This window comes from Apodemus sylvaticus, chromosome 2, assembly GCF_947179515.1.
Source record: "Apodemus sylvaticus chromosome 2, mApoSyl1.1, whole genome shotgun sequence".
Taxonomy (NCBI): Eukaryota; Metazoa; Chordata; class Mammalia; order Rodentia; family Muridae; genus Apodemus; species Apodemus sylvaticus.
In genome coordinates, this window is record NC_067473.1 from 113,412,006 (window position 1) to 113,439,669 (window position 27,664).

At 53.5% G+C, this 27,664-nt stretch overlaps 3 protein-coding genes across 11 annotated transcripts; 2 read left to right on the forward strand and 1 right to left on the reverse strand.

Annotated features, from left to right (window-relative positions):
• Nucleotides 1-1,839: 1,839 nt before the first annotated feature.
• Nucleotides 1,840-18,094, forward strand: Rtkn (rhotekin). 6 transcript variants are annotated; one of them, XM_052174082.1, is made up of 12 exons: nt 1,840-2,066; nt 11,643-11,842; nt 13,255-13,316; nt 13,417-13,470; nt 13,742-13,859; nt 14,047-14,256; nt 15,153-15,247; nt 15,361-15,467; nt 15,664-15,792; nt 16,471-16,639; nt 16,769-16,873; nt 17,226-17,373. In XM_052174082.1, the coding sequence occupies exons 1-12, from the start codon at nt 1,956-1,958 to the stop codon at nt 17,336-17,338; spliced, it is 1,473 nt and encodes a 490-aa protein (XP_052030042.1). In that variant the 5' UTR covers nt 1,840-1,955; the 3' UTR covers nt 17,339-17,373. The 6 variants fall into 6 exon arrangements, with proteins under 6 accessions (XP_052030042.1, XP_052030038.1, XP_052030039.1 ...); XM_052174078.1 differs by lacking the exon at nt 17,226-17,373 and adding an exon at nt 17,412-18,094 and having other exon boundaries at nt 1,841-2,066; XM_052174079.1 differs by lacking the exons at nt 1,840-2,066; nt 17,226-17,373 and adding exons at nt 3,685-4,324; nt 17,412-18,094.
• Nucleotides 18,095-18,200: 106 nt separating this feature from the next.
• On the reverse strand, nt 18,201-21,689 carry Wdr54 (WD repeat domain 54). 4 transcript variants are annotated; one of them, XM_052174087.1, is made up of 11 exons: nt 21,648-21,676; nt 21,505-21,576; nt 21,030-21,252; nt 20,859-20,921; nt 20,467-20,536; nt 20,319-20,372; nt 19,923-20,050; nt 18,981-19,081; nt 18,718-18,880; nt 18,466-18,540; nt 18,201-18,387 (listed from the first exon to the last, which is right to left on the reverse strand). In XM_052174087.1, the coding sequence occupies exons 3-11, from the start codon at nt 21,249-21,251 to the stop codon at nt 18,256-18,258; spliced, it is 1,008 nt and encodes a 335-aa protein (XP_052030047.1). In that variant the 5' UTR covers nt 21,252; nt 21,505-21,576; nt 21,648-21,676; the 3' UTR covers nt 18,201-18,255. The 4 variants fall into 4 exon arrangements, with proteins under 4 accessions (XP_052030047.1, XP_052030046.1, XP_052030048.1 ...); XM_052174086.1 differs by having other exon boundaries at nt 21,505-21,689; XM_052174088.1 differs by lacking the exon at nt 21,505-21,576 and having other exon boundaries at nt 19,026-19,081; nt 21,643-21,687.
• Nucleotides 21,690-21,823: 134 nt separating this feature from the next.
• C2H2orf81 (chromosome 2 C2orf81 homolog) lies at nt 21,824-27,664 on the forward strand. The gene is made up of 4 exons (XM_052172586.1): nt 21,824-21,921; nt 25,686-25,907; nt 25,990-26,211; nt 26,330-27,664. The coding sequence occupies exons 1-4, from the start codon at nt 21,904-21,906 to the stop codon at nt 27,662-27,664; spliced, it is 1,797 nt and encodes a 598-aa protein (XP_052028546.1). The 5' UTR covers nt 21,824-21,903.

The window sequence follows — 27,664 nt, forward strand, 5'->3', positions numbered from 1 at the left end:
TCTGCTCCCTTCCCCTCCCTCCCCCTTCCAGCTGACTGGGTTCTTGTTGCTCTCTGGGAGGGCACAAGTCACTCAGGTGTGACCAGCAAGCACACCTTAGCCAAAGTGGTTGGCTTGGGTCTAGTCAATCCTCTGGCTTCAGCAAATTTTCTTCCTTTTTTGGGGGGAGGCGGGGCACTCTTGAATGATCTCGAATAGCTGGCTGTGAACCCCAGAAGCCTCAATCTGCAGATGTTCTTATTTTTTGTTTTGTTTTTTTTTTTAGTTGAATTTAAGTCTGAAAAGATGTAGTTCCAGAATTTTTGGCAGCAATCTTGTGCTGTTGAGGGTAAGAGCAAAATGAAGGGAAATAGAGCAAACTCTCTCTCTCTCTCTCTCTCTCTCTCTCTTTCTCTGTGTGTGTGTGTGTGTGTGTTTACAAAGCACATCTTGGACTGGATACCTAGTGAAGTGATACCCATAGCCTGACCCTTGATTTATTAGGATTTATTAGGTGTATAAGCCAGTGGCTTCCCCTCCAACCCCCAAAGTCACTTTGCTGAAGGGAATTTTTTAGAGATTTATTTATTATATGTAAGTACACTGTAGCTGTCTTCAGGCATCCCAGAAGAGGGTGTCAGATCTCATTATTATGAGCCACCATGTGGTTGCTGGGATTTGAACTCAGGACCTTTGGAAGAGCAGTCTTAACCACTGAGCCATCTCTCCAGCCCATGCTGTGGGGATTTTAAGTCCACTTTCTTTTTCTTTTTTCTTTTTTGTTTTTTTGAGACAGGGTTTCTCTGTGTAGCACTGGCTGTCCTGGAACTCACTCTGTAGACCAGGCTGGCCTCGAACACAGAAATCCACCTGCCTCTGCCTCCCAAGTGCTGGGATTACAGGCGTGCGCCACCATGCCCGGCTTAAATCCACTTTCTATAAGACTATTGAGTCATTTCTGTAGCACAACGCTTCTGAGTTAGCCACCCTGAGCTGGCTCCTACCCATCTGCTAGGTAGTAGCCCCACCCTGCTTCCAACTCTACCCAGCCAGTTCTGAAGCCTCCAGAAGACCCAGTGTGGGAAGTCAGCCTGTGAGCCCGGCTCAGTGAGCTCTGGTGGAGAGGGGAGGGAGTCATACTCCTGTAGGAGCAGGGAGTGAGGAACCCGGACTCTGCAGCTCAGCAAGCTGCCAGTCCTTACAGAACTCTAAGGACACTCTAGCTCAGGGCCCAGTGAGCTGAAGGGCCTGCTCCTCAGTCTTTGTAGCTCTGCTCAATCCCGTGTACGATTGTCATAGCAACTGAGGAGAGACTGCAATATCCTTACCGAACAGACTGAATAGACTAGAAAGTTCAGTGGTTAGACCAAAGTTCTGTGGTCCCTATGGAAGGAAGTGGAACTGTGAGACTCTCCTCTTTGTGAATTGAGGCCATTGCGGATGGATAGGTAGCCATGCAGGGGAGTCTGAATGGGAGAGAGAAACATCCAACTGTAGACGTTGTAGTTTAAGAGGTGAGACTTGGGCGGTCCCAAGTCAAGCTAGAACCAGAAAGTGCAGTGTGACTATCGGTGTTTTCCGAGCTCCAGGACTCCAGTCTGACAGGTGGTGGTGGGGTGATGCTGCAGGGGAGGGGATTTGGGGACCCGCCCCAAGTGCAGGTGAGCTAATCCAGCCGAAAAGGTGGGAGCTATCAGGCCGTGCTGGAGTGGTTTAGGGTGCCTCTGGCAATGAAACTGTCGACCCAAACTGGCTTGGCGCCCGAGTATGGGCCGGGACTTTAGCGGGGGTGGAAGAGGAGGGTGCCGCGCCCTGCCCAGCCCAGGTGTCGTCTCCGGGGGCGGGGTTTGGGAACCAGGCAGCTGGGGAGATTCCCGGCTGCACTGGTAGGAGGGCGGCCGTCGAGGGACCGGAGCCCAAGCCCACGAGAGACTGTTCCCAGGAGCGCAGGGAGCGCACCGAGAGGGGCTGCCAGCATGTTCTCTCGAAACCACCGGAGCCGGGTCACAGTGGCCAGGGGCTCCGCCCTGGAGATGGAGTTCAAACGCGGCCGCTTCCGACTTAGTGTCTTCAGCGACCCGCCGGAGGTGAGAGGCCGCGTCCCTGCCTTCCCCTCCCAGTCCTGGCAGGTAGCCCTAGCCACCCTGCCTCCTGGGCGCGCCTTGATCTGGGTCTAGTCTAGCTTAAGTTGTTGACTTGGAAATGCAGCAGGTGTGGACAGGGTGCGGGTCCATCTGATTTGTGCAAGCCATGCGTTGCCTGGTTGAGGTAATTTGCCTCTGCCTTAAAAAGTTCCGATTAGCCTCAACGTGAGGAGCTCTAGATTCCCGGGCTGTGCCTAAACCCAGATCCCTCCAGTATCCCGGGCCAAGGACATCGGGCAGCCAGGCATCCTCCAATACTTGAAAATTTGTCTTGGTTTCCAGCTGCTTACCAGCTGCCAGTAACATCCAAAACAAGCTCTGTGCGGACGCCCTAGGCCATCCTCGGCTGTCTCCACAGTTCTGTAACTTGTCTGAAGCCCTCCCAATGCCCTGTTACTCTTGAAGGGCAACAAGTCCTTCTGTGTGTGTGAGAAAGAGAGAGTGAAAGAGAGAGAGAGAGAGAGAGAGAGAGAGAGAGAGAGAGAGAGAGAGAGGAGAAAGAGGAGAGAGAGAGAGAGAGAGAGAGAGAGAGAGAGAGAGAGAGAGAGTATGTATGTGTTAACTCTAGAGTGTTTTCCCACACCCAACTTTCCACCTCCCTTCTTGGGCTTATGAAGAGTTTCTAGCCTCTAGCCTGAGTCACCACACCACCACCACCACCACCACCACCACACAGCAGCAGAGTATCCCGGTCAGCACGTTCAGAGCCTGTGCTTAAACTCTAACTAAACTGGAGGCTCTGGAGGCACAGGGCCGAGCCAGGAATAAGAGGGGTTAGCCACCCCCAAAAGACTTATGTCCCCAAGGTCATCCTCCCACATGCTCAAGGAGGTCCCAGTTTAAAGTCTGTATCCCTCACTGGCCTGGGAAGGGTTAAAGTGGTGGTTCTTCCAGCAGCACCCCCCCCCCTCCCGCCTGGGATTCCAGGCCTGGCTTTTGCCCTTTCCCTCTAGGCTGCCCAGAACAAAGGCTCTTTTCACACCCGTGTCCCGCTGTCCCAGGCTTTCTCTGAGTCAGAAGCCAGTGGAGAGCTTTTGTCATCCTCCCGCCCCAGCAACTTAGACCCAAGAAGCCCGCGCGTGGCCAGCGTCGGGGAGCCGGGGGCGAGTTTGGGGACCTGGAGTAGGGCCTGTGCTCTTGAGCCTTGCTAGGATATGCCAGGCCTTGGGGGCCATAGCTGAAGAGTCGGGGCGGAGCCGCGGGGCCAGGCCTGCCGCCGGATTGAGTGTGACTCCACGGTCCCGGGGTAGGGGGGGTGGGGGACAGCCCTGCAGCTGGCTGGGACCCGGGGCTGGTTTCCTGTCTGGAAGGGAAGGGGCCCGGAGAGGGGATCAGGGCCAGCAGCATCCAGGCACACCCCTGACTTTCTCCCCCTCTCTCTCTCCTCCCTTCTGCTGGAAAAGCGAGGTAATTGTGAGCCCAGGGTGGGGCGTGCTGGATGGGGGCCGGCATTGGAAGGGGTGACCCTGGGGGCTGGGCTGCATTACAGACTCACCCCTTTGTCCCATTTCCTGGGCTCAAGTCTCCTCAAGTTCTCACTTCTGTCGCTAACTTTCTCAAACTAAGCCAGAGCTCCCTCTGGTCGGTTCTGGTCTCCCGACAAGTCTCCGGATTCAGCAGGGATCAGCAGGAGGCGTCCCTTCCCTGCCCCCTCCCAGCTGTGCCTGCCCCTCACTGCCCTCGCGGCACGCACTGTCTCAATCGGCCAGGCCAGGGCTGTGGGCGGGAGCGGGGGAGGGGCCAAAATGGGAATGAAAGGGCCTTTTTCTTCCACAGCTGGGAGAACAGCTGCCTCCAGCTCCAGGCTGGACACTCCGTGCCCAGAGCCCTCTCTGCAGCCGGTCTCTCCTCCCAGGAACCCCTGCTCATTCTGACCTCACTTTCTTTCCTCCTCTGCTTGGCTCCTACCAAGGCCTTGGAACAGCACTAGGAGAGAAAATTTTGTCACAGAAGCCAGAGGGGTCTAACAGGACTGCAGAGGGACAGGGACAAGACTGCATTCTGTCTTAGAGCTGGACACCTCCCCCAAGCCCGGGGAGCAGTGGGAGGAGGAACTGTGAGACAGCGTGGTGGTGCCTACCTGGCCTCTTTCTGGGCAGCAAGGGAAGGGGGCTCGAGGGGACACAGAGATGCAGGACAGATTGCACATCCTGGAGGACCTCAATATGCTCTACATCCGGCAGATGGCACTCAGCCTGGAGGTAATGCCCCGACCCCCGGACAACATTCTTCCTGTGCTGTCTTGGCCTTAATGGGGCTAATGAGGGAGGGGGGCAGGGCTCGGTAGGGCCCGCCCACAGCCGGGATAGGCGCAACCGCAGGTGGTTTTGTATATGTGTGTTGTATCTGTTCGGGATCCAGGCCCACTTCTGCTGACCGGAATGAACATTATGAAAGGCTAAGGATGTGGCTCCATTGGTAGAGTGCCTGTTTGGCATGGACAAAGTTCCGGGTTTGACTATCAGCAGCCCGGGGCACTGCATGTAATTCTTAGCACTTGGAAGTAGTTCCTGGCCAGCCTGGGCTAAAGGACAACAAAACCACCTGTTGACAGCAGGGTCTTTGCTTTTATGAATAGGTGTGGATGTTTGTTCTGGGAACAAAGGCTCATTTTTGAGACGGGATGAAGAGATTTCAGTATGAAGGAGGTTTGTAGAAGATGCACTCGGAAGAGAAGTGTAAGGAGGTGGTGGTGTGCCACCATGCAGATGTGAGGTCAGAGGTCAACTTCCTAGAGAGGCTGGGACACTACTTGTACATTTACTCTTTTTCTTTTTAATTTCTCTTTCCTCCTTTTCTCTCCCCTTTTCTAATTGTCTTTAGACAGGATCTCATTTTGTTAGTCCACCTGGCTACTGAAGTCACTGTGTGATCTAGGCTGGTGTGGAGCTACGGCAATCCTCCTGCCTTAGCCTTCCCAGTGCTAGGATTGCAGATTGGAGCTGCTATGTCTCACTTGTTCGTTTATTCTCTTTTGGTTTTCTTGTTGCTTTTATTACATGTGTGTGTGCATGTGTATGAATTCCACAGTGTGTGTGTGTGTGTGTGTTGTGTGTGTGTGTGTGTATTGATCAGTGGATAACTTGGCATTTTGGAGATTTTGTTCTTTCCTTCTACTATGTGGACTCTGGGATTGAACCCAGGTCCTTGGGATTGATGGCAATCCCCCCTTACCTGCTGATCCATCTCACTGGCCTGCTGCTTTTTCGTTTTTGTTTTTGTTTTTTTTTCTCTTAAGGCAGGCTCTCTGAATTCACTATGTGGTTGAGGATGACCTTGAACCCCTGATCTCCCCACCACCACCTCCCAAGAGCTGGGAATTGCAGGCATGTGTTTTAGACTAAATAGCCCAAACCTGTCTCATTCTATGTGATGAACTCCTTTCTAGGCCATGGAAATCCACCTGGAGAGGGCAGGAAATGTCCTTCTTGTAAGGGAATGGATGGTAACTGTGTGAGGAGTACCACTTAAGGAAAATATTATGAAAATGGGGTGCAGGGCTAGAGAGTTGGCTCAGTGGTTAAGAGCACTGACTGCTCTTCTGGAGGTCCTGAGTTCAAATCCCAGCAACCGCATGGTGGCTCATAACCATGTGATGTGATACCCTCTTCTGGTGTGTCTGAAGACAGCTACAGTGTATTATGTATAAAAATAAATTAATCTTTAAAAAAGTGGGGTGCAATGGAAACCAGACAGATGGTAATGCTAGATGGTCTAGAAGAGCCTGAGGTTCTGAAGCTTACAGGAAGGCTTTCCAGAAAGACGGCATAGCCAGGGTAGAGTCTTTGATCAGGGTGAGGGGGTGTGCTTGTGTTGGGCTGGGGAGAGGCCATTGGGGCTGGAGTTTGCTGTTGGCCTGGAGATGGTGGACAGAGGTGGATCATGCTGGGGTGGAAAGGCTGGGAAACTTAGATTGTCCCCTGGATGGGATGTCACAGCTTAGAAAGGTTTTGTCATCTTAGGCTGGCCTCGGACTGTCTATATAGCCAAGGATGACCATGAACTTCTGATTTTCCTGTCTCTAACTCCTGAGTGCTATGATGTCAGGAGTGCATCATCCACCAAGCTGGTGCTGGGAACCTAGTCTGTTTTTCTTTTTTTTTCTTTTTTCTTTCTTTCTTTCTTTCTTTCTTTCTTTCTTTCTTTCTTTCTTTCTTTCTTTCTTTCTTTCTTTCTGGTTTTTTTTCGAGACAGGGTTTCTCTGTATAGCCCTGGCTGTCCTGGAACTCACTCTGTAGACCAGGCTGGCCTCGAACTCAGAAATCCATCTGCCTCTGCCTCCCAGAGTACTGGGATTACGGGCGTGCGCCACCACTGCCCGGCTCTTGAATTTCTTACAGTTGTTGTTTATGTGTTTGTCTTTAAGATAGGCTTGTCTATGTAGCCGTGGTTGACCTGGAAATGGCTCTGTAGGTCAGGCTAGCTTTTAACTCACAGCGATCCATCTGCCTCTGTCTCCTTAGCGCTGGAATTAAAGGCGTATGCCACCAGACGGCCTTCCACCTTCAGTTTTAAGATGGTGATTGATGTGAAGGACCAGCACGGTGGTGGTCAGGGCTGGGGAAGAAAGATTGGCAGAGTCAAGAAGTTTTCCCGTGATGGTCACATATTACCATCGGGGAGTGAATCTGGGCTGTAGATTACAGTGCTCGTGGAAGGAGGAGAGATTCTGAGCAATGGTGGGAGATGTAACAGGGCTGACTAATGGGTTAGACTAGTAAACAGCCAGAAACTCCAGAATAGATGGGTTCAGGTGTGTGGCTCAGCCCCTGGTGGTGTGTGGCCCTCTGCTGCCTGGACTTTAATGGGGCAGGAGGCTGCAGAGGCAGGGATAGGTATCAGGAAGGTAACAGTGCACACGTGCCGCCTGCCCAGCCCCTGTCCCTGCCATCTCTGGATCAATGGATAACGTTAGCCAGTTACAGCCTAACCCAGTCATAGCTGCAGGCGCCTTCCTAGCACTGCCTTGGCATGCATTTCAAGTGTACATTTCACAGGGTGCCAGCCAGAAGAAGCAAACCATCCGTGCCTGCCTTCAGAAGATACACTTTGCTTGTCTGTTTTGTAGAAAGGCACCAAGTCGACCCCTTTGGGTTTCTGACATTGCCTAATTTTCCTGTGCTGGTGCACAAAAGAGGACCTATTTACTGGGTGAGGCTTGGCGTGATGGTACATGCCTATAGTCCCAGCACTCAGGAGGCTGAAGACAGAGAAGTGTGAGCTCAAGGGTTATAGAAGGAGAATTATCCCAAATGGAAAAAAAAAATTAAGAAAAAGACTCAAAACCTCCTTTCTGTCCGTCGGGCCTTCATTTCTCCTGCTACTCCTTGTATACTTTGTATTATAATTACTTTTACTTAATTAAGGCGGCAGGGAGCCGGTTAGTTTTTCAGTTTCTCTACCCACATCAGATGGCCAGATGCTGCTTCCATCAACAGAGTTGGTCAGGGTATGTCAATGTTTGAATTCTGCATCCTGCACACCCCTCCCCCAGCACACACTGTCATTTTTCTCCACGGGAGGCCTGCCCGACATCTGGAACAGAAGAAGGAATTGGTTTTTACTTTCCTTCAACTACAGGCTGAGAATTCTGCATAACCTCCTCCTCCCTGGTTCATCCTGTCCTCAGAAAGACAGACTCATTGACATTTCAGGAAATGGCAGGAAAGTTAGTTCTGGAGGGTAAACCCAGAAAGACTTTTTGGAGGAGGCATCCTAAACTGCACATACAGGAGGAGAGTGAAAGCTTATTTTTATTTAATTAAAAACTATGTATGTGGCAGCGGTTGTGGTGGTGGTGGCAGTGGTGGCTGTGGTGGCGGTGGCTGTGGAGATGGTACCAAGCAAGTGTGGAGGTCAGAGGACAGTTTGAATTGATTCCCATGGTGGGATTCAGGGATTGAACTCGGGTCCCCAAGCTTGGCAGCAAACAGCGCTACCCATTGAGACATCTTGCCTGCCTGTTTTGTTGTAATAACTTCTCATGTAGCCCAGCCTGTGTAGCTAAGGGTGACATTGAACTTCTGTAGTGTCGTTACTCTGGGTCACTGGGTTGCTCAGGCTAGACCCCAGAGTATGCTAGGCAAGCCGTCTACCCACTGAACTATATCCCCAGAGCAAAGCATGAACATGTGCCAGGCCTAGGGAGAGTTTAGCTTTTTCTTATGAAATCCTCACATCATGTTGTGAAGAAAACCAACTATCCCCAGGTCTACCACTGAAGCCCCAGAGACAAAAAGGCCCCCATCCTGTCAAGTCCCTAGACCAGGATTTGAACTTAGCCGTGGGAATTCTGAAGGGAACAGAAGGTGATGGGAAGCAGAGCAGGAAGTCAGGGGCGGCGTGGGGGAGGGGTGGGCTACCGTGGGAGACTGTGACTCATTCTCTGTCATCCCTGGAGATCTGACCCAGGTCTGAGGATGCTCAGTACTGGGATCCTTCCCATGGGGGTGGGGGTGGGGGTGGGGAATGGCGCATCCATCTGGGGAGGGCGTGCGGGGCGGTGGTAGTGGAGAGGAAGCCAGGGCCTATTCCTGTGCTAATGGGCCTGGAGAGGGATGCAACGGCCAAGAACCCAGTTCTCCACCTGAAAAGGTGGGAGCCCTTTCTCCATCTCATTCTTGGGGGCTGTCTGGCCTAGAGAGGATTAGGAAGCACATAGGGAAGGCAGCTAGTCCCCCCCCCCCCCCCCAGGTCCAGTTCTGCTGGCCCGTGCAGGATCTAGCGACCTCACTTCTTACCACACCCTGCTTCTGGTAAGGGTCACCTTGGAGAGAAGTCCGCTTGGAAGAGGCCTCTGAGGCTGCCCAGGCGTTCCTTGGAGCCGCGTCCCTGTCCCGGTGGTAGAGATGCAGGCATCGCAGCGCCTGCAGGGACCGCCCGCGCCTGGCGCCCTCGGCGCCTCTCGCGGCAATTGAGAGCTGATGTCACCGGCGCCCCTGGGCACAGCGGACCCAGGCGGCGCTCGGGATCCTTCAATTCCCACGCGGATCTTGGGCCACGCCGGTCCCCCGGGTTTCTGCGACCTGTGACCCCGCGCTGGCTGCAAGCGCAATGGACAAGGCTAGGGAAGGATCGGTGAGTGCTTGGCCCCAGGCGGGCTAGCTAACCAGGAGCAGAGCGAGCGTGAGGTCGCATCCTTGTTCTCATTCATTTGGGACTACTGAACAGGAACTGGGTGCAGAGTTGGGGCGGAGTGGGCAAGCAGTCGGCCTAACAATGACAGGACCCTGGTGCATTCAAAGCATGACTGGGAGTAGAAAGTAGTTTGGGAGGGCTTCCTGGTGGAGAGGATTTTGGGGGAAAAGGCACATGGTACTGGAGTGATTTGTGATAAAGTCTGGCCTAGCACAGCCCCCCACTACCCCCTAAAAAAAAGACAGGGTAGGAAGAGGTGGCAGGCTGGACCAGGTTTTGGTGAGAAGGAATTTAAGCTGTTAGTACGATTGGACACCAGAGACAGAGCAGAGCATGTGGAAGAAAGCCAGTGTGACCGAGGGGGCAGGTTTGTGTAGTCACCGCTCTTCCAACTGCGCGTCCCCACTTGCCTGGCTTCCTGCACCTCTGCACGGGAGCCTCCTCCCTGTCACCTCAGCAGAGGCCAGCGGAGGCTGTTTCCTGTGTTTTTAGGCCATGACGAGGCATTTATAGAGTAGTCATTCATCTATGCGTGTTCACCTCCCAGCTGGGCCTTCAATACAGAGCCCTGCCCGCTCGCTCAGTCAGCACCCTCCCGCGCTCGCTTGATGGCGAGCAGGCCTGTCAACGCAGCCTCCTCGATAAAGTCGTGTTCCTGCCCGGTGCTGAGTACTCTGCACCAAGCACTGGGCTTGAATCTCGCGGAAAGTCTTTCCACACTAGGAGGTCACAACTATTTTCACCCTGTTTTGGGCATCTGTGATGTATGTATGTGTGTGCATGTGTGTGTGTGCTTGCTGTGAGTGTGCATAGACCAGAGGTTCACTGTATGTGTCTTCTATCAATCTCCAATTTTTTGTTTGTTGAGATGGGGGAAGGGCTGTCTCTACCTCTCACTCAGTGTTAGGATTACAGGTATGAGTCACCATACCCAGACTGTCCTTTAATATGTATTAGTGTGGTGTGTGTGTGTGTGTGTGTATCTGGAGGGGTTCCATGCCGCAGCACAGTGTGGAGGTCAGAGACGAGTTTGTGGGGTTGGTTTTCCCTTCTACCATGTAGTACCATGTAGAACCCAGAGCTAGAATTCCGTTCTACAGCTCCAGGCTTGGTAGCAGTCGCCTTTATCCACTGAGCCTCTCACTGCTCCTCCCCCATCTCTTTTGAGACAAGGTCTCTCATTGAACCTGGTGCAAGGTTTTGGCTAGACTAGTTGGCCATCAGGGATCTCTGCCTGTTTCTGCTCTCCAGCACGGGTTAGAGGCCAGAGATGTGTCATGCCTGGCTTTCACATGGGTACGGGTGTGTGTGTGTGTGTGTGTGTCGGGGTGTGTGTGTGGTGGAGGGGTGTGTGTGTGTGTCGGGGTGTGTGTGTGGTGGAGGGGTGTGTGTGTGTGTCGGGGTGTGTGTGTGGTGGAGGGGATGTCTGAACTCAGGTCCTCTTGCTTGCAGAGTAGGCACTTTACCTACTGAGCTGTCTCCCCAGCTCTTCATTCCCATTTTACAGGTTGGGAAATCAAGGCTGATTGGAAGTGGTGTGAAATGCCCCATGCATTTATGAGCTGCAGTGTAGGTTGGGGGCCATGCTTCCTAGAGGAGTTTGGAGACCGAGTTGGCCTGTTTTGGGGAGAGTCATGTGGAAGACGCTGGGGTGAACAATCTGATCTAGCAGACAACTGAGGAAACAGTCCTTGGAGGAAGGAACTGTAAACAAGCTGGATATTAGCTCAGGCTAGCTGGGAACTCATAGCAATTCCCCTGCCTCTGCTTTTTGAGGGCTGGGATTTATGGGCATGCATCACTATGCTTGGCCACTTAGAGTTTTTTATGTTGTCTTTTACTGTTTTGAGGCAAGGTTTCATATAGCTCAGGTTGGCCTCACATTCACTGCTCCCCCCCCCCCGTCTCTCTGTCTCTGTCTCTCTCTGTCTCTTTCTCTTTCTCTCTCTCTTTTTCTCTCTCTCTCTCACACACACATACACACCAGTGCCAAGTGACGGTTTTTGTGCCTGTGGCTTGGCAGTTGTGTGTGTGATTGTATCTGTAGGCTAAACACTTGAGTATTGGATAGTTAGGTCAAAGGGTATATGACTTTACAGCTTTTGTAGATTTCTCCAAATTGTGATGGAAGAGGCAGACAGAATTTATACTCTTCACCATCAAATACATGGGAGTATCTTATTTTGCAAAGCTGTTCTGGCTGTCTTAGGCAATGGCGGGTGAGGCGACAGGCTTGCTGAAACATTTTGCTGAAGTCGTCCCGTGTTGTGTCCTGTCACCCGCTCCCCCCACACCTCTCCAGCTTGGGACTGGGTTGGGGAGGGGGCCTCAGCATGGTTCCTGACTGCCATTTCCTCTTCCCCCTCCCATGATTCTCGTTAGGACACAGAGCTGCAGAGGAAACTGGATCATGAGATCCGGATGAGGGAAGGGGCGTGCAAGCTGCTGGCGGCCTGCTCCCAGCGCGAGCAGGCTCTGGAAGCCACCAAGAGCCTGCTGGTGTGCAACAGCCGAATTCTCAGCTACATGGGCGAGCTGCAGCGACGCAAGGAGGCCCAGGTGCTGGGGAAGACAGGCCGGCGGTGAGCACGGGAGGCGAGGCGTCTGTGGGAGGAAGGCTTTATGTGTGGTAAAAAGTGATAAAAAGCATGTGTATCTGTGTGGAGTGTTTGGAGCTCAGGCCAACCTGAAGGAGACCTCCTTACAAACCCCTGTCCTGGCCACGAAAGACACCTTGGTGTTTTACTGTGGTGGGTCATCCAGAGGGTGCGACTGGACTCGGAAAGCCAGTGTTGCCAATGGAAGTTGGTAGTCGGAACCACATGTAATGCTAAACTGCTAATTTGGCTAGGCCTGCCCTTGATCTCCTATGTCTGGCTGGTTGATCTCTGGAAAACTAATTTTCTCAGGGCTAGTTCACCAAATGGCCAATTTGTTGAATGGCCAATTTACCACCAATTGATACTAGCTTGTGGCACCTGGGGTTCACCAGCAGAGGCAGGAGTTGGGAAAGTGCATAATTAAAAATCACTTAAAGGAAGGCTTCCCATTCATGGAAATTAGACCGTGCATTCCAAAAGAGCTCAGGCTCAGTGTGTGTGCCACACTGCACCAGGCTCGCTCGCTCGCTCGCTCGGCCAGGCTGACGGCTCAGCAGGGAGCCAGCCGGAGTCAAGCCAAAACGATAGAAAATAGTTGGTAAACCGATCACTCTGAAGACTGGCCAATTGCGGTAAACTGGAGAACTGCTTGCCTCCTTGAGACTGCATGAGAAGAGGGTTCCAGTCCCTCGCTGGCGCTGGCGTGGGAGGAGCCGAGCTGAGGGAGAGGTTGCCAGGGGCTCACCAGGAAGCCTACAGGAGAAAACTCATTCCACTGCTGCTTCTTTTAAGGAGGCCAAGCAGGCAGGAGGCAGCTCTCTCAGGGAGCCCTGGGCAGACAGGGCCACACAGCCCTCACAGTGGGAATGTGAAATCTATCTAATTCCAGGGCAGCTAAACACATAGCTATTGATGCTAGGCAGTGCAGTCACGTCAAAGACGATGAAAGCTGGGCATAGTGGTTTATGGCTGTGATCCCAGCATGTGGGGGGCTGAGGCAGGAGGATTGCTGAGTTTGAGGCCAGCCTGGGCTGCACACTGAGACCCTGCAGTGGGAACAAGTGATTCACCAACTCCTCGAAGCCCACAGTTTAATGGTGGTGGTGAGGACTTGAAAGGGAATCTCTGGTGATGCCCAGCCCCTCAAAGCCCCGCTTGTCCCTGGCAGGGGTCAGGAACAATGCTGGAAGGGTCTGGATGCTATACCTGTGTGTTAACATTGCCCGAGTGTTCCGAAGACTAGAAACTGCTGAGTTTTGTCAGTAGCTCTCCTCTAGTCCTTGGCCCTGCTGTGCCAGCCAGGCTAGGGTTCAGGGCGCTCTGAGTCCTTGGGAGTCAGAGCAAAGGGGAGGAGTATGTGGAGACCAGGCCAGGACTCTGTGATCTCCCCACAGACCATCCGACAGTGTGCAGTCCGCTGAGCGCTCCCCGTGCCGTGGCCGGGTCTGCATCTCTGGTAAGCACACACAGCTGCCCAGCTCTGGCTCCCCTCACTGTACCCCACTGTACCCCTCCTGCCTGCTTCTGAACCCTCTTCCTTCCCTTCTGCCCCTTAGACCTCCGGATCCCACTCATGTGGAAGGACACAGAGTATTTCAAGAACAAAGGCGGTGAGTGTCACAAACGGGGACAAATTCAAGAGTCTTCCTCCAGGTGGAGGCACTTGTGGTCAATGTTAAGATTTTTTCTTTCTTTTTCTTTTTTCCCTTTTTCTGAGACAGGGTTTCTCTGTATAGCCCTGGCCTGTCCTGGAACTCACTCTGTAGACCAGGCTGGCCTTGAACTCAGAAATCCGCCTGGCCTGCCTCTGCCAGCACTCTAATCCCAAGTGCTGGGATTAAAGGTGTGCCCCTTCTCTCTCTCTCTCTCTCTCCCTCTCAGACCTGCACCGCTGGGCTGTGTTCCTGCTGCTGCAGCTTGGGGAACAGATTCAGGACACAGAGATGGCCCTGGTGGACAGGACCCTCACGGACATCTCCTTTCAGAACAATGTGCTTTTGTGAGTGGCTCCCGTGGTGTCCGGCTCCCGTGGGGGGTGCTGCTCTGGGGTGGGGGAGGGGTCAAGGTGGAGAGGGAGGGGCAGATGGCCCATGGGCTTCCCTGTGGTGTCCAGTACTTAGGCCCTTCTTCACCTGTCCTCCTGAGCCTCCCACTGACTACCCCGCCCCCCTCCCACACCCGTGCAGTGCTGAGGCAGGGCCTGACTTTGAACTGCGGCTGGAGCTGTATGGGGCCTGCGTGGAAGAGGAGGGAGCCCTAGCTGGTGCTCCCAAGAGACTTGCCACCAAACTCAGTAGCTCCCTGGGCCGTTCGTCGGGGAAGCGCGTTAGGGCATCGCTGGACAGTGCTGGGGGCTCCGGGAACAGTCCCATCCTGCTGCCCACCCCAGCTGTGGGGTAAGGCCATCTCCTGCCCACTGCCTTCCCTCAGCTCCCCACTGGTGACCACTTCACACCGAAGGAGCAGGCATTCTGGCTACAAGCCTAACAGTGGGGAGGCCGGGACAGCCAGGTTTTGGGGTCTTAAGCTGTTTAGCAGCCAGAAAAATGTCTTATAGGACCGGGGATATAACTCGGTTGGTAAAGCTTGCCTAGCAGACATGAAGCCTTGAGTGGGGTGGTGCACACCTGTTATTCCATCCTTGGGAGGTGGAGGCAGGAGGATCCTATGTTCAAACACACCCATGGCTACAAGGTGAGTTTGTGGCCAGCATGGTGTACATAAAAAGCCACCAAAAACAAGGATGGGGAAAGGGGCTCAGTGATAAAGCACTTACTGGGCAAGCAGAGGCACTGGGGTTCAGATGCCCTAGACCCCAGGCCCGGGGTTCACTTGGGAGGAGAGACAGGTGACCCCAAGGGTAAGCTGCCTAGCTAGGCTAGTTGGATTGGCAAGCTCTGGGTTCAGTGAGGGACCCTGCTTTCATGAGTACTGTGGAGAGCAATGAAAGAGCACACCCCATATATAATCATGCCAAAAGCAGACATGGGTGTATACACAGCTATGCTCTGAGTTGGGGCATGCTCTGTGGCGGAGCCTACAGTCAGTCACCTAGGATCTAGGGGAAGCTGCCTCATCTATTGACTGAAGAACGCCTACCCTCACAGAACTGCCAGAATTTCATCGGGATAATGTATAGGCTGTATAAGGGATGGACAGATGCCTAACAGGAGGTCAGGAAATGGGAGGCAAGCTGGTTTCCATGGTAGTTTGGCCATGGGACAGCTCCGAGTCAGCCTTGCAGCACTTTGCTGCCACACATGCTGCCCGCTGATGTCCCTCCTTCCTCCAGAGGTCCTCGGTACCACCTCTTGGCCCACACCACTCTTACCCTAGCAGCAGTGCAAGATGGATTCCGTACACATGACCTCACCCTCGCCAGTCATGGTATGCGCATGTCTGTCTGTCTGTCTGTCTGGGACACTGGCACTGATAGGAGGGATGGAGGGGTCGTTTCTTTCTCATTTCCCATCCTCACCTGGAACTTTCTCCTCCCCCAGAGGAGAACCCTGCCTGGCTGCCCCTTTATGGTAGCGTGTGTTGCCGCCTGGCCGCTCAGCCTCTCTGCATGACTCAGCCCACTGCAAGTGGTGCCTTCAGGGTGCAGGTGAGGGCTCCTAAGGGAGGGGAGGGGAGGTGGGCATAGATGGACAACCTAAAAATCTAGATGTGGGGTTGGGGGCAAAGTGGGATGGGAAGACAGCAGGGTGAGTACTGGGGGTATGGCGTCAGCGGGGGACTGGGAGGTAGGTACCCTGGTAGGGAGGCAAGACTTCCCAGAAAACACCACGTTGTTTACGCAGCAAGCCGGGGAGCTGCAGAATGGGACACTCGTGCATGGAGTCCTGAAAGGCACAAACCTCTTTTGTTACTGGAGATCTGAGGATGCAGATACTGGGCAAGAACCACTGTTCACGATCGTCATCAACAAGGTGACCAGTCCCTCCGTAGTGAGGCCACCTGGTACCTGGCCCCTCTTTCTCGCTGCTCTGGAGGGTTGGGCCTAGGCCTCAGAGACTGAAGGGCAGCCTCTAGGATGCAGAGGGACCTCCTCCCCACATCTCCCTACCCCAATGCTAAGAAAGTCAACCTGCTCACTCAGCACCCAGCCCCTTCCAAACCCCAGAGGCCTTTTTGTTGGGTCAGGCAGTTTTCCCTCCAGTTCTCTCTGCTTCCAGTTTGTAGCTGCTTAGTAACTCGCTGTTTCTGTCTCTACAAAGGTGCAAATGGGCCGCTATGTTCTCCAGCCAGAGTGTTGCTTTTCTATGTGTCTGTTTTGCTTTTTCTAGTGCCATGGCCACTAAAAAAAGTGCCGTGGCTCACAAATTGTGAGCCTCGTGTGTTTTGGGCAGGTGCCCTGCTGCCTCAGACCCCTGCCTGGGTTTTGGGTGTACCTGGGCCCTGGTGTTCTTGCCCACCTCTGCACTGTCCCCGCCTTGCTCTGTCCCCCTCTCCTGCCTCAGCACAGGCCCGTTATCCCCACCACTCTTGCTGACCCACCCTCACACTAGAGTTAGCAGGAAGTAAATGAAGGCCCAGCAGAAGTCTCACAGCACTTGTAGGCGGGGTGATGGGTAGAGGTGAAGGCAGCGCTCGCTTTCCCCCTGCAGGAGACTAAGGTCCGGGCAGGGGAGTTGGAGCAGGCGCCAGAGTGGCCTTTCACCCTCAGCATCAGCAACCTGTATGGAGGTGAGGAGGTGACAAACACCCTGCGGGTGGAGAGCAGAGAAGCCCTGCAGAGCTGGATGGAGGCGCTGTGGCAGCTCTTCTTTGACATGAGTAAGAGAAAGAGCGGGGCAGAGCGTCTGCGAGGGCTTGAGGTCCGGGTGCTGTGGGAGAGCAGGGGGGAATGTGACAGAAGCGGGCAGCTCCTGCATGAGTCCGTCCTCTCCTCAACCCCCGCCCCAGGCCAGTGGAAGCACTGTTGTGATGAAGTCATGAAGATCGAAACTCCTGCTCCCCGGAAACCACCCCAAGCACTGCCCAAGCAGGGGTCCTTATACCATGAGATGGGTGAGTGAGAGAAGGGTCAGCGGGAGGCTGATGGAAAGCAGGGTTGGGGACCGCAAGGGATCCTGGGTAAATAGAACCAGAGAGAAAGCACCCACGGGTCCAGGGCCCACTCAGCCCTATGATAGTCCCTGTTTCTCTCCAAGACTTAAAAGCACTTCCACCCCAGTTCAAATCAAACCCCAAAGAGCAGAGTCATTTCCTGCGTCTGTCCTAATCCTTCTTCTCTGTTTCCCTTCATGCATGTGGACTCCTGTCTCCTCTCCTGACCTCACTTGCCCGGCACTGCTTTCTCTCCTTTTTTTTCTTGGTTTCTTTATCCACTTCTGCTACCCTTTCCCCCATAACGTCACAGTCCTATCAGAACCCGTGGCCTCAGGAGGTCCCTGTGAGGGGCTGCTCCTGCAGAATAATGCCATCTCAGCCGAGATTCGGGCCTTGCTTTCTTCCTATTACAGTGACAGGTGACAGTCAGGGCTGAGCAGGCCAGGGCTTGAGCTCTGACTAGCCCCCTCCCCTTGCCCCCTCCCTGCTGCCACAGCTATTGAGCCGCTAGATGACATCGCAGCTGTGACAGACATCCTGGCCCAGCGCGAGGGCACAAGGCTGGAGCCGCCCCCACCCTGGCTATCAATGTTTCCAGACCAGCCTGCCTTGCCTAGCTCCTGCTCGCCTGCCTCAGTGGCCCCAGTCCCAACCTGGCCGCAACCCCTGCCCTGGGGAAGACCCCGAACCTTTTCCCTGGACGCTGCCCCTGCAGACCACTCCCTTGGGCCTTCTCGCTCGGTTGCACCCCTCCCCCCGCAGCGATCCCCACAATCCAGAGGTTTCTACAGCAAAAGTCAGCTCGGCTCATGGCTGCAGTCCCCAGTGTGAGAGGCACCAGCAACACGATCTGGCCAAGAAAGAAAATGACCCAAGGACAACTGGGTTCTAGGTCCAGCACTGCGGGGCACCAGTTGGCCAGCTTGGGCTCCTCTTCCTCCACTGGACTAGGATGGAAGGCTGGGGAGGGGTAACAGGAACCCCTCTTAAGTTGTGGTTACCATGGTACTGAAGGGACCCTTCCTGGAGCTGGCTAGGATTCCCCTAAGCGCTTCCTGGGAGAAAACTGGAACAACTCTGCCCTACCTCCCTGCACTAACCAGCCTCCAGGGTGGCACTGGAGAGCGGGGAGGGAAGCACCTCCCTTGTGACCCCTACATCAACCATTAAAATTATTTAACAGCACGATGCCTTCGCTTGTCTCTTCAGTGAACCCATCTCTGTCTTCCCTGCAGCATGCTGTTTAGAGAGGTGTGGCTGTGACACTGAGTGATCAGACAAGGGCTCGATGGAGGGAATACTTTATAAATACCGAGGGAGAAGAGAAGGCTGCTTCTCTCTCAGACACTGCCAAATCTCAGGATCTCAGCAAGGTCATAACCTGTCACAGCAAAGGAGCTGCCCGATGGGTCACAGAACCGAGCGCCACACACCTGGGTGTCAGAAACACATTCTCCGTGGCAGTGTTCCACCTGTGGTGAGAAGAGGGCTGGGCAGTCCTGGCGCTCACCTGTGCCCGGGCCCCTGCTCCCACCCATCTGCAAACATACCTCAATAGAGCCACTCTCTGGGTTTCTGTTCAGCTTCCAGATGTGCACAAAGGTGTCCTCAGCTGCAGACAGTAGCTAAAAGAGAGAACCCCACTGTGAGGGATTGGCAGGGTGTCAGATGCCCTGACAGGATGGGTAAGAGCTGAAGTGCCAGTCCAGGTTCCTGGGGATGGAGCTACACTGAGTACAGGGACAAGCCTGCGCTGTGTGTCTAAGCACCAGGAAAGGGACGCAGGGATGCGGGATACTGACCTTGCCCACCTCTGGAGCCAGGTCCAGGGCAGAAACAGTCCGGGCGTGGGCATTGATCTGGATGTGGAGGGCTCCTGTGCTGGCGTCATACAGACGCACCTGTCCATTTCCATACCCTGCTGCCACGATCCCCTGCCACAGCTGCACAGAGGGGCATGGGACCCTGCAAGGGTAATGTTCAATTTTGATTTCACCAGACCCCAACATACTCCCTAGGCTGAAGTTACCTCGCAAAGGCCATAACCCTCATCTGTCTCTCCTACCCAAATCCTGGTATTCGGGTCAGTAAGGTGAACTCAGGTCCTGACCTCCAGACACACAGGACGCCCGAGTCATCTGCTGTCACCATGTCAGCAACACCATCCTGAGGAGGAAATCAGGGTCAGCTCTTCCCTTTATAGTCTCTGTGGTGCAGAGGACAGAGCAGGAGGGGTGGGGGAGCCATGCATGCCTCGTTGCTTCTATAAGGAAAGGGTACGAGGTGGCTCCTCCTCCAGCTCACGCCACGGACACTTCTCCAGGAGTCTCTCAAGCACAGGCTCCTTCTAGCTCCTTGTGTGCACTCACAGCTTCCACACCCTCATCGTGGAGTGGAAGAGGATGTACAATTGTCCCTTCGGGATAGGTGGAAAAATTAAAACCACCATGTCCTGATGTTTTGGAGGGTTTGCAATGAGCCACAGTCATAACTAGTCCCTAGACCTCCTGACCTGGTGTCAGGCAGACATACCAGATGCTGTGAGGGTACAAATGACAAAACCCACACCCTGATCCCAAGAGGTGTACAATCCAGGTGGGGAGAAGAGTTTTCTATGGGGGTAGGGCCTGCTCAGAGTGAAGCTAAAGGGGTCAGAGAGGGTTGAAATTGGGAGACAGATTTCTGGAAAGGCTGCCCTGGAGCTGGGTTAGACTAGGGGCACTAACTCCAGTCCAGGGAAGGAAGCTACAGTGGTGGCAGCATCTGGGAGATGGTAGGTTCCAACTTCAGGATTCACACCAGCGTTGGAGTGTTAGTGATTTGTATAAAACACCACTTAGTGGAAAGTATGCTTTTATCCAGAACCTGAGGTTGCTGCATCTAAGAAAGTACCGCTCAGCCCAAAACCACACTTGTGCTTAGTGGCAGTGCTAACACTCCCACCTGGGCCTCCCAAGGGTGAAGAAGTCTCCCAGGCTACTAAAACCGCTGGAGGCAGTGAACTCACCTGTCCCTGGGCGCGCTCAGTGGCAATATCTGTGATTGGTGTCTGGTGCCCAGCCAGCTCCTCGCTGAGTACAATGTTGGGACCCTTAGCAGGGATATCAAAGACCAGTACCCGACCAGACCACGTACCTGCAGCCAGAGCCAGGGTCTCACTGATGGCTTCCTGAGCCCTCTGGATCTCCCGTCACCACAGCAGCACCTCCTCTATCCCAGAAGTCTTAGTAATAAACTCATTACTCCCACAGGCCTGTCTTTCCATTCACTATCCCTCCCTAAATGCTTTCAAAGTCCCTGATACCCTTCCCCCAACTCTTCCGAAGTTCGTCAACCCCTGCCTGAGACCCCCACAATGATGCACTTCACACGCAGGCCCTAGCCCTGCCTCTAGTCCGCTCACCCACACAGATGAAGTGGACGCTGGCCGCAATTCCCCGAGCAAACATAGCCTGTACTGAATACAAAAGCAGCTCTCAGAAACAACGCTTCCTCCAGCCGCAGCGAATTCCCCCAGCCTCCACCCCTGCACCACACGGTCCTGAAGGTACCTGAAGAAGAAGCATCTCCTGAGTCCAAGGCATGCCAATAAACCATGACGGAGCCATCAGATTCGTACATCTGGAAGATGGGGGCGAGGGTGAGAGCGAGGTCAGCTGACCCTTGTTCAGTTCTGGGCACGTCACCCAGCCAGGTTAGCAGGAGTCCATGTAACCCTCAAACTCTGTTCTGGGAGGCAGGCACTACCCTTATCCCTAGTTTTCAGAGGACACTGAAGCTACATGTGCCCAAGGGTCACAGAGTTAATACAAGAAGCAGACGGCTGGAGCAGAATTGAAGAGTGGAAAAAAAGGAAGGCATGGAGAGGAAAAACAGCAAGAGTGGGCTGAAAGTGTTATGGGGGGGTGGGGCTGGAGAAAGGGCAGGAGGGCTGTCTTCCCACCTGTATCCCTCGATGCGAGGTGAGGACCAGCAGTACTCTGAAGGGGAGGACACACCAGTGGACCTGGAGAGACGCGCATCACAGTAGAGGGCATCAGGCATCAACACGACAGGGATTAAAGGACAAGGACCGCTCTGACATAAGTGACACCTCTTTCACTCCTTGCCTCACCTGAGTGATAAGTGGGGGACTCACTCCAGCGCCCTCTTTAACGTGGAGCTGGCGCTGGGCCAAGGGCAAACCCTCCGGAGCAGCACTGAGAAGCTGAGCGCTCGGTCCATGAACCACCCCAAAATGCGTGAGATCCCGGGCTGGAAGCTGCAGTACACTGAGGTTGTTGGACAGGGCGGCGGCAGAGCTGCGGAGTGGGATGGGGCGCTCGCGGCGGAACATCCTGGGAGAGAGATTACTAGAGTCACCACCGCAGGGCAAACGGGGGAGAAGGCCACAGGGGACACTTGGACAGGGGAGGAGGGCAATGAGATACAACCGGGAGACACTGAGAGAGACCCTTGATTGATAGGATCCCCGAGGAAAGTGATGGATAGTCACAAGGAGGAGAGGATCCCACGGAGCAGGAGAGAGCCGCAGGGTTGAGAGTTGCGGCCACCAGGGAATCCCACAGGAAGAATGATGATGTAAATACCTGGTAGTACCGAACGCTTCAGCTAAAAAGGCAGAATGTGGTCTCCAGCCCTTCTTCCCACAGCTTAGCTACCTGAAAGCTCACGCCAAGGTCAGAGGTCACACCTGCAACCCACCCCCACCCTCAAGTGTGCCTTGCCTTACGCCGCAGTCCTCAGCTCCCTCCAAATCCTCCGCCACCATAGAGACGACGCACCGACGCACGGCCTCTGGGCGTGGCCTGTGGCTGGAACTTGCGACGCGAGGCTACGCGGTTGCCAGGCAACCGTGGACCGCGCCAGGGACCCTCAGCGGGCCTGGTTGCCGAGGCGACCGTTGGGTCGCGGCCGCTGCAGCTACAGCGATGGAGGGTCCTGAAGGCAGCTGAAACATCGCCTTGAAGTGACTGACTGTCGTGACAATGTCACACGAAGGCTCGGTGAGTTTCAGCTCGGCTTGGGGAGTGCACAAAGAACGGGGGTTGGCCGGTATGGAGGCAGTGGACTAGCTCTAGGTTAGAGGATCAATGGCTGGACCAGGCCAAGAGCAAACGAATTCGGAAACAGCTGAACTGATAGTGCAAGCAGTAATTCGTTTATGACCAGGAACCCATGTTGACGGGTAAACCAGAATCAGGCACTAGAAAGAGGGCCTGACGGATGAATCGCTATCTTGACAATTTCAGGACTATGAAATGGATCAAACAACTCAGAGGGTGACCTTAAAACGTACTTTATTATTATTACTGCTATTTTTTTTAAATCAAGACTGTATGATTATATAGACCAGATTGGCCTCCAACTCAACTCTGCCCCCAGAGTGCTGTGATTAAAGGTGTGTGCTGCCACGGCTTGCCTTTTATTTTGAGACAAGTTCAGTGTGTAGCCCTGGCTGGTCTAGAACTCACAATATAGACCTGGTTGCCCTTGAACTCATAGCCTCTTCCCATACGGACACTTCCCATCCCGCTGTCAAAAACCAATTACCTTAAGTAAAAGAAAAAAAATATATATGTATATGGGTGTTTTGTCTGCATTTGTGTTTGTGTACCCTGATGCCTGCAGAGGCCAGGAGAGGGAATCAGGTCTCCTGGAACTGGAATTTCAGTTTGGAGCCATCATATGGGTGCTAGGAATCAAACTCAGGTCCTCTGGAAGATCGGCCAGTGCTCTTGAACTGTGGAGTCAACTGTCTTACTCCCAAAGTCAAGGCATTTTAAAAAATAAAACAGATTGGTAGAACCTTGAGAAAAATGAAAGAGTAAAAAAAAAAAGTCTCTGTTCTCTTGTGTTAGGTGCACCACTCCACGTCTCTGTCCTAGCTGTGGGGACAGGCCTAAGGGAGCGGTTCTTTGGTTTTGCTTTGGCTTTAAAGATTTAGCCTGGGCTTAAGGAAGCACAGCTTTAGTCAGAGAACTAGGCAGCCGGTTGGTCTCTGGGAGTTCAAGGCCAGGAATTGAGTGTAGAGAGCAGAAGACGCCAGATTGCCTGAGAGAATTAATATAGGGATTATAAACTATGACACAATCCGGTAGATAGATAAAAGCTTATATTTGGAGGTAAATTTTGGAAGGAACCATCTTCCTTCATGGTCTCACTTCATAGCCCAGTCTGGCCTTGAACACACGACAGCTGCTTCAGGCCCCTGAGTGCCGGGTTTATTGCTGAAAGCCACCACACCTAGTTCCGGCCATCTTTACATTTTTTTTTATTACTTATCTACATCTCTTTTGTAAAATATTATGTCCCTAGGTTACTTTTGGGCTTTTCTTAGTTACTTATCTCTTGCTGTCACAAAACACCATGACCAAAGCAACTTATAAAAGGAAGTGTTTAATTTGGGATTCATGGTTCCAAATGGTTAAGCTCCCATTAGCATCACGATGGGGAACACAGACAGGCAGGGTGCTGGAGCTGAGAGCCCACAAGGCAAAGAGAGCTACCTGCAAATGATGGGCTTTTGAAACCTCAAAACTGGCCCCTACTTGTTCACTTCCAAGACCACACCTCCTAGTCCTTCCCAAACGGGTTCAAATAGGAGTTTATGGGGCTGTTCTTATTCACGCGTCACAGGAGTCTAATGATTTGTTACGTTTATTTGTGTGTGCAGGGTGGGGGTAGGGAGGTGTCGGTCATAGTGCACAAGTGGAAGCTGGAGGGTGATGTGGGAGATGGCTCTCGTGCCCTGTGGTGCTGAGACTCAAACTTTTGTCATTAAGCTGGGCTGTGAGCACCTTTAGCTGGTGAGTCGCCTCATCAGCCCATTTTCTTTATTTCTTTTTATCTTTAGAGATTTCTCTCTTTTTCAAATTTATTTTGTATATAAATACACTGTCACTGACCTCAGACCCATCAGAAAAGGCCTTCGGATCACACTACAGATGGCTGTGAGCCACCATGTGGTTGCTGGGACTTGAACTCAGGACCTCTGGACGAGCAGTCGTTGCTCTTAACCTCTGAGTCATCTCTCCTCAAAAGCCCTCAGTGATGCTTCTGTGATTTTTTTTTCTTTTTGTGACTTAATATGGTTTCGTCTGGCCATTTTAAAAAAATCTTTCTAATTTTTTGCTGGCATTTTGTTTATTTGATTGTTTGTTTTTTGGTTTTTTGGATTTGGTTTTTTTGGGACAGGGTTTCTCTGTACAGCCCTGGCTGTCCTGGAACTCACTCTGTAGACCAGGCTGGCCTCCGAACTCAGAAATCTGCCTGCCAGAGTGTTGGGATTACAAGTGTGTGCCACCACTGCCCGGCATATTATGGTTTCTGATTGTGTGTTTTTATGGGGTTTTTGATTGTTTTGTGTGTGTTTTCACTTCCACTGTTTTTTTCTTTGTTTGTTAAATGCTGGTTTGTTTGCCCTTTTAAAAAAGATATTTTATTTTATGTGAGTACACTGTTGCTGTCTTTAGACACACCAGAAGAGGGCATCATATCACATTGCAGATGGTTGTGAGCCACCATGTGGTTGCTGGGATTTGAACTCAGGACCTTTGGAAGAGCAGTCAGTGCTCTTAACCACTGAGACACCTCTCCAGCCCCTTGTTTGGCTTTTTAATCTGCCTGTTTGTTTTGTCAAGAGAAAGAGAGAAAGAAAGCCTGGAGTTAGATGAGTGGGTGGGTGGGTGGAGAGGATCTGGGAGATGGGGAAGGGAAACCGTGATCAGAATATATTGTATGAATTTTCAATTAAAAAAAGGGGGGGGGGGGACTGGAGAGATAGCTCAGAAGTTAACAGCGGTGGTTGCTCTTCCAGACAGAGCTCCTGAGTTCAATTCTCAGCAATCACATTGCGGTTCAGAAACATCTGTAATGGGATCTGGTGCCCTCTTCTGGTCTGTGAGCATACAAGCAGGCAGAATACTGGATACAAAATAAATGAATAAATCTTATTTTTTTTTTTTAAAAAGAGGATCACAAGTTAATTTTATTTATTTTTTTGAGACAGGGTTTCTCTGTGTAGCCCTGGCTGTCCTGGAACTCACTCTACAGACCAGGCTGGCCTTGAACTCAGAAATCTGCCTACCTCTGCCTCCCAAGTGCTGGGATTAAAGGCATGCATCGTCACTGCCCTGCAACAAGTTAATTTCAAGATCAGGTTGGACTACAGAGTGGGTTCGAGACCAGCCTTGGCAACCTTGTGAGATCTCAAAATAAAAAGTAAAAGGATAGCCAAAGATAGCAGTGCATGCCTGTGAGCCCAGCACTCGGGAGGCAGAGGCAGGTGGATCTCTGAGTTCCAGGCCAGCCTGGTCTACAGAGTGAGTTCCAGGAGAGCCAGGGCAACACAGAGAAACCCTGTCTCGACGAAAAACTTAGAAGAAGAAGAAGAAGAAGAAGAAGAAGAAGAAGAAGAAGAAGAAGAAGAAGAAGAAGAAGAAGAAGAAGAAAGAGGAGGAGGAGGAGGAGGAGGAGGAGGAGGAGGAGGAGGAGGAGGAGGAGGAGGGAGCAGAGCTGAGCATAATTACTGAGGACTAACTTTTGTCAAGTGTCAGTTTCCTTGTCATTAAAGAGGGCTTAGTGGGCTGTTGAGTATTAAATTCAGTGATATACCTACAGAGTGTCAGTCCAGCGCATCACAGACTTGAAGGTTCCTTGTCCCATTCCCCTTCTTTCTTAGTAAACACCTTGGGAGTCTTTCTAGCCCTGAGCCCATCAGTCCCACGCCCTAGGTTTCCTGTCCTGAGTGCCCATTTCGTTCCCACAGAGGCAGGCGCGAGACCGTGGGGTGACCCGATCCAAGGCAGAAAAGGCCCGGCCACCCACCCAGCCGGTGCCGCAGGTGGACATCGTGCCTGGGCGGCTCAATGAGGCAGAATGGATTGCGTTTATGTCCCTGGAGGAGGGCGAGGATGTAGTGGGTGACATCTTGGCCGACCTTGTGACTCGAGTTATGGACTGTGCCTTCAAAGTCTATCTGACCCATCAGGTGGGCCTAGATCTGGGTCTTCCAGACTTATCTTCTACCCTGCCTCTCCTGGCAAGGCTGAGACCCTCCCTCGCTTCCACAGTGCGTTCCGTTCACCATTAGCCAGGCCCGAGAGGCCATGCTGCAGATCACGGAGTGGCGCTTCCTGGCCCGAGATGAGGGAGAATCTTCAGTGGCTGAGGACCCCACGTGGGGCGAGGATGAGGAGCCCCTGGCATGCACCACGGACGCCTGGGCCCAGGGCTCTGTGCCTGTACTGCACACGCCGGCGCCCGTTGGTGTAGAGGAGCACTTCCACCACGATGTAAGCCGAGCCCTGAGCCTCTTTCCGACAGACGCTTCCTCTGGAGCCGCTCAGGACCACGAAGTGAGATCCTTTCCCTCTATTTCCAACATCTCATTACCCTTGTGTGTTTCCCCAGGAACCTGGGAACCCGGACCAGTTCCTTTTAGGTTCATCGTGGTTGGACAGAGGGTCCCAGGAGCCGACACAATCTTCAGAACCTTCTGCCGAGCCCAGAGTCACCCCGAGACCCACGCCCACCTTGGTGTTTGAGGAAGCTGAGCCCGAGGATGCCTTGGAAGTACCCCACCGTCAAGAGGGAAGCCATATCTTGGCTGTGTCCTCGAAGGAGTCTTTACGACCTCCGCCGAGAGTCGAGAGCGTCCACAGCCCCCAGTCGTCTCTGAAGCTGCCCCAAGCAGTCGGTGTGCGGGCCTCTGAGGGGAAGGGGTCCTTCGGCTCGCAGCTGTCGCTCGAGGACCTTTACCTCTGCGTTCCCCAGCCCGACGCGGCGGGGGACCGGCGGAACTTGAAGAGCAAGAGCCAGGTCTCCAGCCTCTCGGTACGGTCGGTGTCCCCGCTCGGTGCACTCACCCCGGACGAGCCCTCCCGGTTCCTGCAGCTCGAGAGCCTGGAAGCGCCGTCAAGCCACAGGTCGTCCACGTTGCGCCTGGATCCCGCGCGGCTGCCCCGCCACTGGGTGCGCCCCGTGGCCGAGGTCCTGATCCCAGACCTCGAAGTGCGCCCTTTGGAAATATATCGCGGGCGCCCGCGGAAGACCCCAGCTGGGGCCGGAACCTCAGCAAGCGAGTCCCAAGCCCTCAGCTCGCGTGCGCACTCCAAACTCCACGTCTCTACCCCAAGGTTCCCTCTCCAGCGGTGTGCTACATTCCGTGCTTTGGGCCCCGATCCCACTTTAAACTTGGCCCAAACCTCACCGTCTTTTGGGTCAAACATGCCATTCCTCAGCCCCGGGTTCCGCTTCCTTGCTAGGAACCCAATCCCTCCCGACGTCGCCAGCACCCCTAGCCCCAAACTATGGCCCCTAGCTAGGTGGCCAAGTGGCTGGGAGCGGGAGGCAGAGCAGCTGGGAGAGCTATGGGCGGGCCGGACTCGCGTGCCTCCACAGGGCCAGGAACCTGTGGAGGACACCCCCATGGAGGAGGACCCTGGATGGCCCCTAGTGGCGCCCCAGGTCCTCGAGGCTACGTCCCAGGTGTTGTGGAAGCCCATGGTTATTTCAGAAACCATGAAGCTGGTTCCTGGTGTGAGTATGTGGAACCGGGGCACCCAGGAGCTGCTCAACCCTGCTGCCATCCAGGAGGAGGCTGAAGAAGGCACACCTCAGGCGCCTGAGCAGCAACCCATCCAGACAGGTGTGTCCAAGCCTCAGGTGATAATGAAACAGCTAAGGAACGAGACCCCCAAAGCCTGGCTGCTCCCCACCAAGCCTCTGCCCCACTCTGGGTCCTGA